General features: G+C 41.9%; 1 protein-coding gene across 3 annotated transcripts in view; it reads left to right on the forward strand.

Moving 5' to 3' along the window:
* NF2 (NF2, moesin-ezrin-radixin like (MERLIN) tumor suppressor) overlaps positions 1-18,652 on the forward strand; it is a 24,023-nt gene continuing 5,371 nt past the window's right edge. For 2 of the 3 annotated variants that reach the window (XM_032967663.2, XM_032967665.2), the window contains exons 1-14: positions 2-544; positions 7,717-7,842; positions 10,189-10,311; positions 11,567-11,650; positions 12,133-12,201; positions 12,835-12,917; positions 13,796-13,871; positions 13,992-14,126; positions 14,630-14,704; positions 15,844-15,957; positions 16,753-16,875; positions 16,962-17,078; positions 17,295-17,395; positions 18,220-18,322. In XM_032967663.2, coding sequence (XP_032823554.1) covers positions 449-544; positions 7,717-7,842; positions 10,189-10,311; positions 11,567-11,650; positions 12,133-12,201; positions 12,835-12,917; positions 13,796-13,871; positions 13,992-14,126; positions 14,630-14,704; positions 15,844-15,957; positions 16,753-16,875; positions 16,962-17,078; positions 17,295-17,395; positions 18,220-18,322 — 1,425 coding nt within the window. In that variant the 5' untranslated portion in view covers positions 2-448. Of the gene's footprint in view, positions 545-7,716; positions 7,843-10,188; positions 10,312-11,566; positions 11,651-12,132; positions 12,202-12,834; positions 12,918-13,795; positions 13,872-13,991; positions 14,127-14,629; positions 14,705-15,843; positions 15,958-16,752; positions 16,876-16,961; positions 17,079-17,294; positions 17,396-18,219; positions 18,323-18,652 lie in introns of all 3 variants that reach the window. The other variant, XM_032967664.2, reaches the window with a different exon arrangement.

The following is an 18,652-nucleotide window of genomic DNA, read 5'->3' on the forward strand; positions in this document are numbered from 1 at the left end:
CCTCCCTCTGCAGTGGCCCCGCCCCTCGTCGGCCTTGCCGCTCGCTGTTGAATCGATTCTCTAAAAAGCAACGAGGCGAGGAACTCGGAGACCAACAACAAAAACAACGACGACAACAACAACAACGTGGGGAGACGCATTACTGCCGTAGAGGGTGACGGCCGACAGTAACGCGGCGGCGGGGCTCAGGTGTCGTGAGGAGGAGGAGGAGGAGTAGACGACGATGTGTAGGAAGCGCCGAGGCGCGTACGGATTAAAAACAACCACGGGCCGTCATCATCCTCATGCCCAGGCGCTGAGACGCGGCGGCGTTTAAAGTTATCCCGTGGTTCTCGATCTCACCACCACCCCCTCCCTCCCTCTCCTCACCACTATTGTTGTTGTGACGACTACTACCACTACTATCCGCTCTTGCGTTATTGTCGGCCGCGTGCTCGCCGACAAGAAGATGTCCCTCATGTCGCTGAAGAAGAAGAAGAAGCAGCCCAAGACGTTCAACGTTCGCGTCAACACAATGGACGCCGACCTGGAGTTTGGTTGCGAGGTGCGCCGATCGCTCGGAGTTAACTCTTCGTGGGGAGGGGGGGGGGTAACCCGGTGTTTTACTATGGGGGGTAACCCGGTGTTTTACTATGCGGGGGGTAACCCGGTGTTTTACTATGCGGGGTAACCCGGTGTTTACTATGCGGGGTAACCCGGTGTTTACTATGGGGGGGTAACCCGGTGTTTACTATGCGGGGTAACCCGGTGTTTACTATGCGGGGTAACCCGGTGTTTTACTATGGGGGGTAACCCGGTGTTTACTATGCGGGGTAACCCGGTGTTTACTATGGGGGGTAACCCGGTGTTTACTATGCGGGGTAACCCGGTGTTTTACTATGCGGGGTAACCCGGTGTTTACTATGCGGGGTAACCCGGTGTTTTACTATGGGGGGGGTAACCCGGTGTTTTACTATGGGGGGTAACCCGGTGTTTACTATGCGGGGTAACCCGGTGTTTACTATGCGGGGTAACCCGGTGTTTACTATGCGGGGTAACCCGGTGTTTACTATGGGGGGTAACCCGGTGTTTACTATGGGGGGTAACCCGGTGTCTACTATGGGGGGTAACCCGGTGTTTACTATGGGGGGTAACCCGGTGTTTACTATGGGGGGTAACCCGGTGTTTACTATGGGGGGTAACCCGGTGTTTACTATGCGGGGTAACCCGGTGTTTTACTATGCGGGATAACCCGGTGTTTTACTATGCGGGGTAACCCGGTGTTTTACTATGCGGGGTAACCCGGTGTTTACTATGGGGGGGTTAACATTGCTTAACAACGGGTCTAACGCGGGATTTTACTCGGCATTACGCATGGTGTGGAACACACGAGGTTAACTTAGCCTTACGTAGGGTTAACACACTTGGGGTTAACTTAGCCTTACGTAGGGTTAACACACTTGGGGTTATCTTAGCCTTACGTAGGGTTAACATACACCGAAGTCATCTTAGCCTTACGTAGGGTTAACACACCAAGGTTATCTTAGCCTTACGGCACAGTTAACACACACCGAGGTTATTTTAGCCTCACGTAGGGTTAACACACACGGGGGTTATCTTCGCCTTACGTAGGGTTAACGCACCGGGGGTTATCATAGCCTTACGGCAGAGTTAACACACACAACTTTAACTTACCTTCAATTGGGATTATCTTAGCCTTACGTATGGTTAACACACACGGGGTTAACTTCGCCTTACGTAGGGTTAACACACACCGAGGTTATTTTAGCATCACGTAGGGTTAAGACACGGGGTTATCTTAGCCTCAGGGTTAACACACACACGGGGTTATCTTAGGCTTCCGTAGGGTTAACACACGGGGGTTAACTTGACCTAACGTAGGGTTAACACACACCGGGGGTTATCTTAGCCTTACGGCGGGGTTAACACACGGGGGTTAACTTCGCCTTATGTAGGGTTAACACTTACGGGGTTAACTTAGCCTTACGTAGGGTTAACACGCACCGGGGGTTATCTTAACCTTACGGCAGGGTTAACACACACGGGGTTAACTTCGCCTTACGGCAGGGTTAACACACACGTGGTTAACTTAGCCTTACGGCAGGGTTAACACACACACCGGGGTTAACTTAGCCTTACGGCAGGGTTAACACACACACCGGGGTTAACTTAGCCTTACGGCAGGGTTAACACACAACGTTAACTTACCTTCACTCGGGGTTATCTTAGCCTCACGTCGGGTTAACACACGCGGGGGTTATCTTAGCCTTACGGCAGGGTTAACAACACACACACACACGAGGTTAATTTAGCATAACGTCAGAGTTAACACACTTGTGCGCACACGTGGGTCTGTCTGCACAGGGAAGCTCGCTGTGTTAAAGACCACGTAGGAAGTTTAACAGGGGTCTCTCTCACGTTGTCTTTTGCCCATCAGTCCTGAATTAGTTGTTGGACTAACGCAGAGATGATTGGAATTGTCTGGATGTTCACAATACTTATGCCACGCGGCCTCACGTGGAAGGGCACACGAATGAACGTGGCTTAGTTTACTTTTTTAAAAACATTCTTAGTTTTCCATACTTTGATACTTGCAAAGAATAGGATCTCATTTTTTTTTATGGCTTTAGTTTGTGTGTCACACTCGCTGATAATGCGACCCTTAAACTGATGGAAGCCCTTAAAATTGCTTTGCTCGGGAACTGCTGGCGGGATGGGGCCTCGCTCCACTAGAGGGGTACTTGGTCTACTCTTCCACTGCACGGGGAGGGTCTCTGTCATTGTACGAATGCGTTACTGTATTCGATTTGGAGTTTGAAGCGGAATGACAGACCATTGCAGGAACGGAATAGCGGATATGATGAAGACAGACATCTTTCAACACATCAGTAGTAACATTACTTGAGTGTACGGTATTTAAAATACGTATTTTAATTCAGCAGACGCCTCATCCAGCTATCAATCACACCACACCGGTTTTTCGTACGGGTTCCTCTTCGGTCCGACCATGCTAGCAAAAAGCATAAGGTACTTACATTTATTGTGCGTCTTGTTTTAGTTTTCGCCCAAGTGGAATGACAGAACGTCTTTTGTTATCAATGTAATCATGACATTTGGAGTAATCTGTCGTTAAGAAGTTACATAGTGATAGAATACTTACTTACACAACACACCGATCTTAAATTTCACACTTAACTTGCAATTTAACAATCTTTGAAACAGCGTATTCAACCAAACCATGCGTTAATTGTGTTTTAACCGACCGTTTGTGTTGCTTTATATAGTTTCCAAATTTTGCTAAACCCTGTTTGATTTAGTGTGATGTTCCGTCTCTCTGTATCCCCTGGTATATCTGTGTTAATTCCCCCTACTTAAGATCTGTATATATCTGCGGTTATGTGTTTCCTCTACCTGATGATGATTGCTTGTGTTGCGATCGAAAGGTCGTATGCTATTATATAATTTTATTTTGTATTATTTCTACGTGACTTTACCGAAAAAAACAAAGAGTAAGTTACATAACACTCAACCTGGTTATTTCACTCATTTAATTAATTAACCTTTCTCCAAATTGCTTTGGGTTTTGATATTGTTGTCGTAGGCCAAGCCAGTTGGTGGTATTTTCATTGCCTCGACCCCACCACCACCGGGGGGAGGTTCAGGTGCGTGCCCCTAGGCTGGAGCGTTCAGGCAAAAGGGGAGGATGGGGGGGGGGTTTAAAAAAAAACGACACGGGCCGCGATTAATTTTAATGGCTCTCAAAAAAAAACGCGTTGCAAACAAGAAGCAGTGAAGAAGAATAAGTTTTGACTGCTGTGGCGTTACGTTTTAAGAAGGCAACCCAGGGTGCAGATGTAACCCCAACTTAACATAGCTGTCAACCCATAAGGTTTACCCCGTATTCTTGTACAGGTAAATCGGGTTTCCAGGTCTATGTACTATACGGCGTACAGCCGTTTCAATACGGGTTTTGTAGGAGGAACGTTGAGATTTATAAGGGCACGGGGGTGACCAATAACATGTGAATTGGTCTGTAATAAAGTAGGCACTGATTAGGGGTTGACGGGTATGATTTAACAAGCCGGGTGGATCATTTCAAACACACCGCTTGGCGCAGTTCGTCGTTGATGCAGGTTTTGTTGGCACGAATTTTTTGGCGGGGTATTGTAAGCTTTGGGTAGTTTTACATATTTGAGTACTGCCAATGAGGGCCTTTGATGCAAGCTTTTCAAAAATGAAGTTGATGGCAGTGGTTAGGTTAGGAATGGGGCCCCGTTTACCCTTAATCACGGGTGTCAAATATGGCGTAGCAATGTGGAGGCAGTAAGAGGGCTTTACTTGGCCAGTGATTTTTAGCTGGTTACACAAATATTAAGACATTTGCAAGTTGCGTTTTTTCATGGACTACATTAGAAGAACAGAGGTCGAATGTAGTGTTAAAATATGGACGTTTTCGGCAGGAGTAATATCTGTTACTATTAAAACCAGGGAGCCTAACTGTAACGACAATGTTCTTTCTTTGACAATATTTGCAGAGCATGAATTCAATATGAAGGATATTGTAAGAAACTTTAAATTTGGTTACAGAGTATCGCAAAGTTGTTGATCAGGAAAAGTAACAGTTGCAATGGGATGTGTAATGGAGGCCAGGTTACTGAGACTGGCATTGGATTTGACACACACGTTGTTGACCAAGGAGAACTTTAACCACATCTTGGGATAATGTAAGAGCAGACCTTGTTGGCCAGGTGTTGATATTGAAACAACTACAATATCTGTCTGAAGGAAACAAAAGGGAAAGTATAGTGACAGCAGTAGGATTGGTAATGATGACCGCTTGAATACTAAAAAGGGTTTGTCTTACACTTTAATAGGTTTTTTTTCCTAACTTCACTTTTGAACTGCAACAAAACAACAATTAATGCATTTTATTCATGCACATTTAGTATTTTTAACATAATGGAGAGAGCCCAGGGAAAGAACATACCCTTTGGTATGTTCGGCATTGTTCAACATTGTTGAAGAAGTCTCCGTCCTGTGTGACCAGGTTATGGAATTATGTGCGTTAGAAGGGATTCCAAATCCTCCGAAACATCGCTGTCTCTTGTAAAACGGCGGAGCTCAGGTTGTAAGTGACATGAGCATCAACCATTTAGGAAATCCACATCTGCTTCCTTCGATTCGCTCGTCTCAAGGTAGGATGAGTGGGGATCGAATGATCGGACGTACAGTTATGGAGACAAGAGATCCAGTGTGGGGAAAGAGTTGGGTATGCACGCCCTTGGTTTTAAGTGTGCGTAGTTTACCTTGCCGTTACATTTTTGCATGTCTGGGCAGGACTAAAAACGTGTTCATACGTTGGATGAATATTCTGATGGTTATTGTTGAAGGGGAACACTTGCCACTGCTAATTAATTCAGAATCAGAATATGTATTTATATTGGAGGAATCCGATGAGCAATAAAGCTCTCTTTCACGGATGTCCAGTTAGGTACTTTGCACTCCTATTGTACAAAATCACGATAGGAGTGCAAAGTACAAGAAAGGTAAATAAATCGCCCAAACAGATACAAATAAAACTAAACCATCCCCACCCAACCAGGCAAAGCCAACTGAGGTATTGACTTATTTTTCAGAAGTGACCTGGCGACAAATGATAGCTCAACAAAGTGGCTCATAATTTTGGACATTCATAGCACAAAAATAATCGTTTTTTACGCTTTCCAAAAACCAACCAATCTTGCTCTGATGTGGAGACTTTATTCCATTCCACGAAGATAATGTTTGTTGTCTGGGTCTTTGTTTAGTTGTAAACAATATAAACTATGATTGTTAAGCAACTTTACTCATCAAATGGTAAGAGTTAAATGTATAATGTGTTACCCTAAATAACCTGTTAACCCTGTGCCGCTGAACACCTAGTGCAAACAGATAGAAAGATCTTAAGCCACAGGAGGCAATATACAAAGTAGACTTTGTCAGCAGTTAATAGTTGAGCACAAGGGGACATGATGATGGCTGGTGAAATCCAAGTTAAAAACGAGGTGAAATAAAAGCGTCGTCTTGAGCAATCGTGCATTAGTCCTTAAAAAATAGTACATCCCAAGAAATAACCGCCGGTAACTAGTGTATACTGCAGCTAGAATAACGACCATGGATATCATGAGAGTGATTTCCCCCCTCTACCGTTCCAATTGCTGCTTTCTGCAGCTGTTGTGGGGAATAAACAGGTGTATTGCTGAGGCTGTGAACAGCAGCTCCCGTAGCCAGCCGGGAGGAGGAGGGGTGGTTTACAATGAGCTTTTAAAGCAGTTGCAGATTTTTTTTATATTTGCCGAAGCGGCTGGATTATCTTATGTGGTGGATGGGCGGCAGTATATATTACGCTGCCCATTGAGGTGCGCCTGACGTGTACCTTGGATAGAGGAGGCGCTCGGCCAGGAGAAACCCTCCTGTTTAGAGAGATGTTTCGAGTAGACGGGGGGGCAGGAGGAAGGAGAGGGGCGGCTGCCCTTTACTAGTGTAATATTTGTGACAAGGTACAACATTTGGCGATGATGAACATGGGGCCTTGAGAATTTAGAAGTGCCGTCTTGCATGTTGCATCTAGGCATACGGCCGAGCCCAATCCGTCATCTTTTGCCGCCCGCTTGTCCATGGATTATGGCGCTTGATGTTTTCCAAACGACTAATCGCCTCGGCGGAAGGTATATGACATTCGAACGAAATGTGATTTTTAAAATAACGAATGAAAAGTCCATCTCGACCCAGAGTTTCATTGCATCGGCAGCCTGTCTCTCAATGGCTGTGGGAATACATGCACCTTGCAAGCCAGGTTCCACTGTACTCGCCAGGGTAGGCCTCGTTATACCATAAGAGTTTATAAACATTTTAAAGAAATGCCATGCATATTCCTCGGGCAGTACTTTTGTACAGGTGATATCGGAGAGGAACTCTTTCGTTTTTTAAAGGAGGTGTCATCAAAATTGTGGTTATTGGGTGAGATTGAGAGACGATGCGGGTTGTGTTGGGAGGCCTGAAAATAATAGCCACACCCCAAGACGATGAACATTTTTGGCTGTCTGTTGAGAAACCACCAACAATCTCGTGAAATGTGACCAAGAGTCCCCTCAAATAATTAAAAACATTAAAAAGTTTGCATAACTCCATGGATTACACAGGATTATTTAAGCTGGATAACCCTAAGCCTGGGAGGTTAGCTGTTCACAGCCCCATGATGTCACCTAAAGCCCACATTTATTGCATAGCGTTTTCACACAAATGAGGTTAACAATATAACAGTTTTAACGGGTAACTTAGAAGAACATGTTTGTTCGTTTTATATGCATTGCCAATTTTTTTTAATCCCTTGTAAGCCTTATACCAAAGCATGTACAGACCTGTGGATTATTTTTCTATTTAACTTACAAACTGCTTTTATGTAAATGGAATATAAAAACATTCTCTCCTGCCAGATTGCACCATACTTGGAATGCTTTTTTTGGCATCAAATCAAGTAATTTATTGACCAGGTACTGTAAATAACTGGAAATAATGATGACATCTCATACTCATTTTAAAATAACGGCTGGTTTATACATAGCAATGAAATATAAGTGTTAAAAATGCGTATGTTTTACTATAAAAAAAATATGAAGCCTTCTCTCTTTACCTGCTTGTAACCCACTTTTTTAATATAACCGTGTTTTGTTACAGATTAAAATGAAGGGGAAGGATCTCTTTGACCTAGTGTGCCGCACCATTGGCCTGAGGGAAACTTGGTTCTTTGGCCTTTGCTTCATGGTTAAAGATACCCTCACGTGGCTGAAGATGGAAAAGAAGGTGAGGAATATGTGGGGTTTGTCTCGGACCATTGGTAGTAAAGTATACCTACAGCCAGCAACGTGCAGTTAAATTTGCATTCGGCACTCGGGTCTTCAAGTTGCCTAAGATGGTCCCATATATTTCTAGCCTTGCAAATCATTTGGGCTAGAACAATGAACTTATTCACATCGGTGTTTATAAATTAATGTATATGTAATGATACTATGTTCACATCACCCCTGAAATTACTAGACATGCTTACCATCCTCCACGATATAAAAAAGGCAACGATTTGTTTTATTGAATTGTGACCCTGCTTCACAACAGTTCATCTAATCATCGGTAGTGAATGTCTCCACCGCTACTAATCATACATTGCACAGTGGTCATAACGAATTACAGAGGTCTTTAATTTTCATGATGATGTGTCCATTATGCTCGCATAAATGATTTCGATTACAGAGTAATTCTAGAGTGATCTTTTATTTGCTGATGAGAACTATGTGCTCAACATCCTGAGATTGGATAAAAGTGATTGGTCCGATTGTTTTTTGATTGGGGTGTAATGACTTCTGTGCATTAAACTGCACTGGACCATTACCAGAGAGTGGCTTGTCACAATTATAATTCAGCTTGTTTCACGCATCGCCACATCCTCCCCATTTCTGCTCGCATTTTTCATCACGGTGCTTAATGTGGATTGTGCTGAAATATTTTTTTTTGAGATGAGGCAAGGGACTGGGGTGTTGCATTTGAAAACGCTTGAGAGTTTTTTTTTCTCACAGGAACTAAGTGATACACAGCCGTGTACAGATTGAGTCACTGATACATTGTGTTTGGTTGACATTTGCATGTTTTGCCATCTCATTTGCTGGACATAGTTAAACAGGAATGCCCGAGGTGGTTTGCGTGTATTGGGGGCCAGTGTTGGCCTGTTTAAAATGCAATCGCGATCCTCCGTTACCTTTTGTGTGGCATCCATCACAGGTTGTACAGTCGTTTGGATGAACACCCCGATGATCCAAAAACCAAGGTTCACATTGTTTTCATTTGTGTAGCCAATGCTGCTCAAGGTTGCCGGATAGGGTTTTTACTTATTTACGTTTTTACATATTGATGTACCAGCCCAATCGGAAAAATGATAGTGGATTTGTTTTGCAGTACAATATCCTTAATGTTTGCAATCGATGCAATGCTGGCATAGAAGTTTTAGTACGGTGATAAAGTATGAACAACCAATGTATGTCCTCTGACGATGATGATGACTTGTATAGCCAATGGATCAGGGTTTTTCCCACATTTACCAGTTTACTCCCATTCAAATGGAAGTTAACTTGTTCCATGTCAAACATGCCCCACTTGATGCGCCAAGCAAATCACGGCATCTGCGTTTATGGAGCTGATTCAAATTGATATCTCACTTACTTGGCCTATGTGTGCACGTGTGGGCCACATGCCGCAGACACGGCCGCGCGCACGAGTGGGAGTAAATTGGTAAACGTCTGGTATAGCGTGGTGGGTCGTGAGGACTAGAGTTTGGAAAACCCTGTTTTTGTTTCCTACTTTTCATGCATTGCGCATTGGGATCCTCGATGGAATGCTCATTATACATTTGAATAAAAAAATAGGGCTTTAATGAGATTCACTGCTGTCACCATGCAATGCTTTGGTGATTTCTAGACGGTGCATCCCTGCTGGCTTACTCTGCTGTGATGCATCTTGAGACACTTTTAAGAACATGTAAACATAGGAGTGTGACCTCAGGAGTGTCAAATGCGAGACTTGGAACATTTTAATTCGATATTAATCCAAAATAAAAGGATAGTATACTAATTGTGCATATAATAAAGCAGCGTTCTTGCACTATTTTCCAGGGGGGCCACGTAAAATTAACGTGTGCCGGTGTCATGACATCATAACGACTGTCCATACAATGACTAATCTGTATCTCTTTTTCTCCACATCTCTCATTACTTATTTATCTTCTTAATAAATATATATAGCTTCTCTACAGGTTTTCTATCCCTTACATCTCTTTCATCTTACTAATGTGTTTCCCTTTTTTTCCTTTCTCTGGGCCATAACTCGACGGGCCGCTTTTGGTTCGTGAGCCTGCTAGTTGAAGAAGCCTGTCATAAAATATGATGATCTGCCATGAAGTAACATGTCCGATATTTGAGTCAAATTTAACCCTTGTTTTAGGTGCATGCTTTTTTAATTCTATCCCTTGGACACGTCAACTTATTAATTTCTTATTTTGTGTCCAGCAGCAAACGATGCGGTGTTTTGTGACTGCCATTACCATGTACGGCACCTGCAGCAACAGTCGGTGGTGTGTGCGGCTGTGATTGGTGGTGGTGGCAGGTGCTGGAGCAGGAGGTTCCCAAGGAGGATCCCATCTGCTTCCAGTTCCTGGCTAAATTCTACCCAGAGTCTGTGGATGAGGAGCTGGTGCAGGAGATCACACAGCACCTCTTCTTCCTCCAGGTGTGTACTGTGCACCACAAAGTGAAAGGGGAGACGTGCTGTTTGAACTCCACGTCGTCGTTTAAGTGTTCAGTTTCTTGCACAGTCATTTAATTTTCTTGTTTGTTTTGACTCATTTGTTGTAGCCCTCCTTACAAAATAGACTTTATTTTGAAGTGCTCGCGCCTGCTTATAAATAAATTATAATCACTTATTGTGCCCGTGACGCAGTGGTTAGTGAACTACTATGGACACTGTAACCTGAGTTCAGTTACCAGCCATGTCTAATATCTGAACAATGAGTTATATCTAAACCAGTTTTGGCCCAGCGTTGTGAAGTATGGTTAAACAACCCCCAGATAATTGATATAGCTTAGGGAGGCCTTCATCCAGCAGTGGATTGACAAAGGGATCTAAATTATTTAAATAATATTTTATTGTATCATTTTATGCATCGAAGGCATAGTCTCCTTGAAGACAGATATTCGAGCGATTTTTACAGTGTGAAACTATATGCTACATACCTCAGCCATACATGTTATTGGCTGCCGAATATAATTTTCACGTGTTAACATTTTCCTAGGAGTGCTTCAAGATGCATCACAGCGGAGTGAGCGAGCAGGGATGCACTGTCTAAAAATCACCACAGCATTGCATGGTGACAGTGGTGAATCTCATTAAAGCCGTAATTTTTTTTTTCAAATGTATAATGCGAATTCCATCCGAGGATCCCAATGCGCAATGCTTGAAAAGCAGGAAACAAAAACATAGCCAGGGCAACTGACCAAGCTAAAGAGGGAAGGCCACTTTAAACAGATGGGTTGTCAAAGCAGACTTAAATATATCTCCCAATTCTGATTGCCTGATCTCAAGTGGCAAGGCATTCCATAGCTTGGGTGCCACGCAAACAAAAGGCCAATCACCAAAAGAGCGCCACCTAGACCTGGGAGTGCTGAGCAGTTGGAGGTCAGAAGATCTTCAGGTCCTAGATGGAATCTATAAATGTATTAGTTCCTGCAAGTAATTTAGAAATATTAAGTAGCCTTTTGGTATTATACTAACTTCTACTAACTTAACCAATATAAACTGAATTTCCTACATTTCAATTAAATTGACTGTTTCACACAGTATTTTAAGAATTAATTTATCCTTTGCCAGCATCCACTCTTTTTGTACATTGATACTGAGAGGCGTTGAGCGCCTGAAAAACTGTGATGTTCATTGGGGTGTCGTGAGAAATAATTCAGCATTTTGTATTCAAACCTTTTTTTGACAGGTGAAGAAAAAGATCCTGGATGAGGAGATATTTTGTTCACCTGAGGCATCTGTCCTTTTAGCTTCATATGCTGTACTGGCCAAGGTATTGTGTGTTATCAAGTTCATATCCAAACTGCGTACCAATGAAAATAGCTCGTTTTTTTACTGTTGTCCAAGCAGAAACTGCCACAGCTGCTTGAATGTAGTGAGGCAGAATGTCCGGAGTGATGTCACTGATAGAAGAACCACTTTGAGAATGTTCATTTGGCTAGACGCAGCATTATATTCAGCCACACTCTTGAGGGTTATAAATAGTGGCAGCTGATGCACACGCAACATAATTGGGTTTTTTCTCTCTCATACAGTAAAGCTATCTGCACAGCAGTTGAGTAGGTTCATTTGACCGGGCTGTTGGGAGAAATCTCTCTTAGTGGTTTATAAACAGAGTCGTTTGGTGGGGGTAACAGAAAAGTGATTTTCACCGGTTGCACATTGATTCTGGTTGCACGTAAGCCTTCGTGAAATAGAATTTGTTTGAAAGTGTTCTCCATATCATCTGTTTTGTTTTGCTTGCTGTCGTTACAGTATGGCGAATATGATCGGAGCTTGCACACTCCGGGTTTTTTGGCTCAAGATGAGCTACTGCCAAAAAAGGTTAGCGTGCATGGTGTACAAAATAAATATAATATATTCCATTAGATGTTTCATCCTTATTCGATTTCGCCTGAATGTATTCATGTGCATATGTAAGCTTGTCTTATGTGAGCAGTATTAAAGTCCAGCTCATATAAATACATCCATCGAAAATAATATTTTTCTAAACCAAGAAAAAATATATATAAGCTGCTGTCACCTCATTGCCGCTGATGTTGAGTTGGTAGTATTTGCTTATGGAACATTTGTCATTTTTATCTGTGAAGAAGCAATGTGCACCGTGCTCATTCTTCTAAAACGTTCTGTTGAGTGTTTTTTCATTGTGATTAAGTCGATCCATATCACATGAATGAGTAACAATTTTCAGGCAATGGTATTTTTTCACCTGTAGAATTTTTTTTTTTATGATTGGGAGAGGAACGGTCTCCTGTGTATTGCATTGGTTTTGCGTAGATGGCACGGGGTTGATTTTAACCAACAAAGTTTCATACGGGAAGATGGATAGTCTAGAGTTACATTATAGTGGTAATATATGTTGAATTCTGCCTTGAGAGTGAAAATAATGCATTACAGTTTGTGAATCGACTTCCATGCTTTTCTGTTGCTTCTTGAGTGCCTTTTTATTTCTATCAGGTTATCAACCAGTACCAGTTGACACAGCCCATGTGGGAAGAAAGAATTACAAACTGGTACAAAGGGCACCAGGGCATGACCAGGTACATTCATATGCAATATATATTAGCAACCCCAAATTAATCTCAGAATAAAAATCGTTAATGTTGGCGATTGAAACTGTTAAAGCATCATGTGGATAGCTCCGCTTGATAAGGAAATTGCAATGCATTATCGGGCCTACTGAGATTAATGTGTTTGAGACACGTTTTAAATACAATATTTTATAATGTAACTGGTAACATTAGAAACTGTAAGAGTTACATCACAACACATATGTAGCCTGCAGAGCGTAATGAAGTAGGGACTTGCGTAAAATGTGACTTACATGTGCTAATTTCCTCTAGTTATCTTCTTTGGTTCTTTCGGTAAAGTCACATAGAATGAGAATAAAATAATACATTAATAAAATAAAATAACACAATAAAATTCTCACGACGTTTCGGCCACAACACAAGTGGCCTTCTTCAGGTGAAAGGAACAGACCCTCAACTTCCTTTCACCTGAAGAGGGCCACTTGTGTTGTGGCCGAAACGTCGTGAGAATTTTATTGTGTAATTTTATTTTATTAATTTATTATTTTATTCTCCTTCTACGTGACTTTACCGAAAGAACCAAAGAAGATGAATCCTTGCAGTCACGAAAGCTTTAAATCGATTTTCCTCTAGTTAATTTATATGCCAATATATTCGCACTATTTTCCTATTCTTGCATGGTCATTTTAATTTTACAATATTGTTGAAATCGTACATTGCATTTGAAGCATTTTTTTTTATATAGAAATAGATCTCGGCACTTATAATGTGGGAAAAGTAATTGCTATATCGTATTAGTCGTGGGATTATATTTTAGTAATATTTATATTATTTTATTTGTATGCGTGTGATGTACGAATCATATTCTTGTTATTTTGTTTCTTTAGAGATGAAGCTGAAATGGAGTATCTTAAAATTGCCCAAGATCTCGAAATGTATGGAGTGAATTATTTCCCTATAAAGGTAAATGCGTTTTCCATGAAAGTAATTTGACATGGCATTAGCAATTTATCTTGACAGTGATTGCATTTGCTCCCACATTTGGATGAATGAAACTGTGCCTCGTGTGTTTCCTTGATATAGGACAAAAAAGGAGTTGATTTCTTGCTTGGGGTCGATGCCCTGGGCCTAAAGATCTTTGAACCCAATGACAAGTTGCAGGCGAAGAAGTCGTTTCCGTGGAGCGGAATCAAGAATGTGCAGTACAGTGACAAAGAGGTAGTGACACGTGCCCAGTGGGGGCACGTATTGGCTTGTGGAGAGCTTATCAGCATTTCTCACTGATGTGTCTATAAAGTGTGCCTATGAGGATGTGTGTCCACTTGATGTAAAGCTATAATAAGCTATTGTATTCAGAGACACTAACAGCATTACATTGTTATTTTAGCTCGCTTTTGGAATGGTCATGGGGGGGGGGGGGGGGTGTGGTGCGGAGTGCTTCACACATCGCAATACGAAACGGCCGACCTGAGTTTGATTTCTAGCCATGGCTATAATCAGTGGCGAATGATGTCGGAACAAATCCTGGGCACCCCACATCACCAACCTGCAATGGGCAGCATGCCCTCGTGGACCAGTACGGCATGGGGACGCCTTCAGCCCGAAATGGATTGTTTATTTATGTAATTGTCAAAAAGATACATTCAAGAAAAAATGGCATTTGCCAGTTTTTTTCTCCACAGTTATTGACCCAAAATGTTTTCTCACTTAATTTTTTCCAGTTTACCATTAAGCCTCTTGACAAGACAACCGAGGTCTTCAAATTTTACTCTTCAAAGCAGAGAGTAAACAAACTGGTAGGGGCTTCATTCACAACTTGGTTATCTTTTTTAACGATGTTAACGTGATTTTTTTTGTTTTATATATATTTTGTTATTCTGTTGTTTCTCTTCAACGTGACTTTACCGAAAAAACTAAGAATAAGATGTTAACGTGGTTATTAGACATGTAATGTTTCTACTTTGTGATTTGATGAATTGTCACGAATCGTGGGAAATTCATGATATTTTTTACTGTCTAATCTGCATTCTTTCTGATGTCTTCTACCTTGATTCATATTGACTGATTTACTCCGTTTGCGTAAATGTAACCGCGTATAATTTGAATCGTAATGACTTGATTTCTTAAATGCACAATTGATTTGGATGTCTTTTTGACCGTACGAACTGATTTTCAGTCAATAAATTGATCATTTGTTAATTAATTTAAGAGGTTGTGTGAACTGATGTACTAAGTTTAAATCGGAATTTCATTTCATTTAAAACCTTTAATGATCGTGACTTGAGTGAATTTGCTGATGTTAAATATAATGTTCTTATAATGAAAAATCAAACAACATTTGACACATGTATATTCGAGTCTTCTAAAAACTAGAAAAATCCCAAAAACCTTAATTTTTATTTGAGCCCCCAAAAATGACAGCCCGGAGTTTGGATGGTTTTAACTTTTAGGGCAAGTTCAAACTAAAGTTCAAAATGTATTTAAGTATTTTGCTAAATTATAATGTAGATCCTCATGCTTAAGGATCATACATGGGATGCTATAACCAATTGAAAGCAGGTGCAAAGCCCACAATTGGTTACAAGTATCATCATCACGACCCATGGGCAGATAGCTTGGAGGTTTCCACTTTCCTCTGTTTGTGCCAATATGCACATCTTTATGTCATCAAACCATGACATATTTTTTTCTTCAAAGACAATATAAACGTTTATACATATAGACACATTCTAGTTACATTTCAATAGCCTTAAATGTCTTATTCATAGATGCGTCAGTGTCGGGGATAGTTGAAAAACATTGAACATCCTTTTACTATAATTTAAAGCTCAAAGCTTGCGTTGGAAATGGTTTAATATAATGTGGAAGGCATTTGGTTGTATCCATCTGCTTATTTAGTTTATTTCCATGACTATATCTGAAATGTGAATTCCAGATCCTGCAGCTGTGTATTGGAAACCACGACATGTTCATGCGACGGAGAAAAGTAGATTCTATGGAGGTGCAACAAATGAAGGCTCATGCCAAAGAGGAGAAGGCACGAAAACAGGTATGGTTATAAGCCGGCTATGGATATTCATCACATGTCTTCCAGAACAAATCCTTGGCAAACGGTAACTTGGTTCCCAATCAGGTTTTAGCATTTGGCAGTACGCTGCATTGTATGGCGTGATATTTAGTTATGAAATAGATAAGGAAATTGAGCCTTATAGGTCAATAGCTCGTTTAATCCAGCTCATGAACAGCACATACTGCCTTTGTGAATCTACCGCCATTTGGCCAGATAACGCTGTGGTTAGAATGCACAATTGAAAGGCTGCGAGTTCAACTCTCAGTTTGGGGTGGGCTCAATCCATAACCCCTTGGGGTCAATAAAATAAGTATAATTTGGTGGAAATGTCAGTGGTTTTCCTTTGGATAAATTAACCTGTATACCTATTGCGCTGCATGATGGGAAGCAGAGGACAGTGCTCCCGCCTTCACCAATCCACCCTTACCAGTGTGGTAAAGTATGGTAAAATAACCCCCATACTGCGTGGCATCAGGAGGCTCTCATCGAGTGGTAGGTTGACAAATGGGCTGTATATGTACACCGAGGAATATAGAATATCCACCGCTGAATTAAGGGCGACCAGTGGAAATGAGCACCTTTCCAATGCTTGTTTGAGCAGGGAAACGCTCTCAGAGTAGCTTGTCGTTGAGTACGTTAAGAGTGGTTCCTAGTTTAAACCTGATGCACACAGTAAAGCATTTAAGTTGATGATTCTGTATTGAAAATTCCCTTTTTTGCCTTGGAGATTGTGACTGACATTGTGGATGTGATTGACGTTGTGTTTGTGTGCAGCTGGAGAGGCAGAAACTCGACAGGGAAAAACAACTGAGAGAGGATGCGGAGAGAGCCAAGGAGGATCTAGAGAGGCGGCTGTTCCAGATGCAGGACGAAGCTCGGCTGGCCAATGAAGCCCTCGTGAGTTTTCGGCAAATTACACGAGCATAGCTCTCTCCGGTCAATAAACAAGCATTTAACTCTTTCGCGTGTGCCTTGTTTCTCAGCTGCGCTCGGAAGACACAGCGGAGCTTTTGGCAGAGAAAGCTCAGATAGCAGAGGACGAGGCCAAACTGCTTGCTCAGAAGGCAGCCGAAGCCGAGCAAGAACTGGGACGCCTGCAGGTCTTCACGTTTGCATTCGTATTTAATTTTATTTTGATGTGGATATGTTACGAAGTAATCTTTGACTGCAGATGTTGTATGGCTTTGTTATTCGTCATGTTCATAGTTGCTTTTAAAAAAAAAAATATATGTATGTATGTTTGATTAGATAGTGCTTCGTGTATGCCCAAGCAAGTAATTGGAGCTAGAAACATAATTTCTGTCCCTGGGATGTAGGTGACTGCACTAAAGACAGAGGAGGAGCGACGACTCACGGAGCAGAATGCTCGTGAAACTGAGCGCATTGCTCTACAACTTGCCAAGCAGTCTGAACGCCGGTGCGTTGCCGTTTGCTAGTTTGGGTGTGTGTGTGTGTGAGAGTGATGACATTAATTTATGGTGTCCTCGTAAGCCATGATCAGTCCACTGCTGGATGAAGGCCTCCCAAAGCCGTCAGCGTCTCTCATGATGTAATTGTCCACCGAGCACCTGCACACGACCTGATTTCGTCCCCACCTCTCCACGATGGGACATCCTCAGGGGCGCGTCCCTCCCTTAGCTGCTGCGCCATCGTTATTACCGATTGGCCATCATCCCTTCTAGTGGTGTCTTACCCATGCACTTTTGTCTTAACAGAATAATGCGTTTATACTGGCTATTTTTACCAATCCACGTATTTCTCCCTGTTTTGGTGTAATTCCAGGTGTGAATCGACCCAATGCTTTGCACACTTCGCAGTTTTGTTCCATTGTTTTTGTAATGTCAATTTCTGATAAATATATGATAGCAATTAGTATCCATTAACAAGTTTCTAAAGCATTACAACCCACTCTTATCTCACGTGTGTCCCTGCGTCAAATATTTCCAACCGTTTAGTGAATTTGTCATGCATAATCTTTGATTAGCTAACTTGTATCCCAAATCTAATTTTGCGGTCTCTATTTGACTAAGTTCTGAACACATTTCAACAGGCATACATGTTATGAGCATGAATCTCCTTCATATGCCTACATTAGAACACTTTAATTGCAGAATTATCAATGTGTAGTAATTTAGAAACATGAAAAGTGCAATTTAAAACAATTTCACGCTAGCATTGGTGGTTTGTGAGACTTGCATGTGCTGGACGCGTTGATTTTTCCTTGGTTGTACGTGTGATTAGGCTGAAAGAGGCAGAGCAGTTGAAACAGGATTTGGAGGAGGCGAGGGAGTCTGAAAGGAGAGCCAAGCACAGAATCCAGGAGCTCTCTACACCCTCCTATCCAGTATGAATGTACAAACATTTGAGAGCCGTGTTTACTGCCTCCGTAAATTAAATTAAGAGTTGTAATATGCTCAGACTTGACATTGACACTCAATATACACTCTGTTCACTATGTATATATGTTGAACATCTTTTGCACCGTGCGTAGCCATACCGTGCTAATCGGAGGTTACGGGGGGAAGGACAGCCAACTAAACACAGAAAAGGAGTTCTCAAAGAAATGCATTTTCAATCTGAATGATTTAAAAGTGCAGAACTCCAGTGGCTTCCTAATATTGGAAGGAAGAGCGTTCCAGACGACCACAGAAGCGCATGCGAAAGCGCGCGATGC

The sequence above is a fragment of the Petromyzon marinus genome, chromosome 38 (genome assembly GCF_048934315.1).
Source record: "Petromyzon marinus isolate PM22_M1 ecotype Great Lakes invasive population chromosome 38, UKy_Petmar_22M1.pri1.0, whole genome shotgun sequence".
Taxonomy (NCBI): domain Eukaryota; kingdom Metazoa; phylum Chordata; class Hyperoartia; order Petromyzontiformes; family Petromyzontidae; genus Petromyzon; species Petromyzon marinus.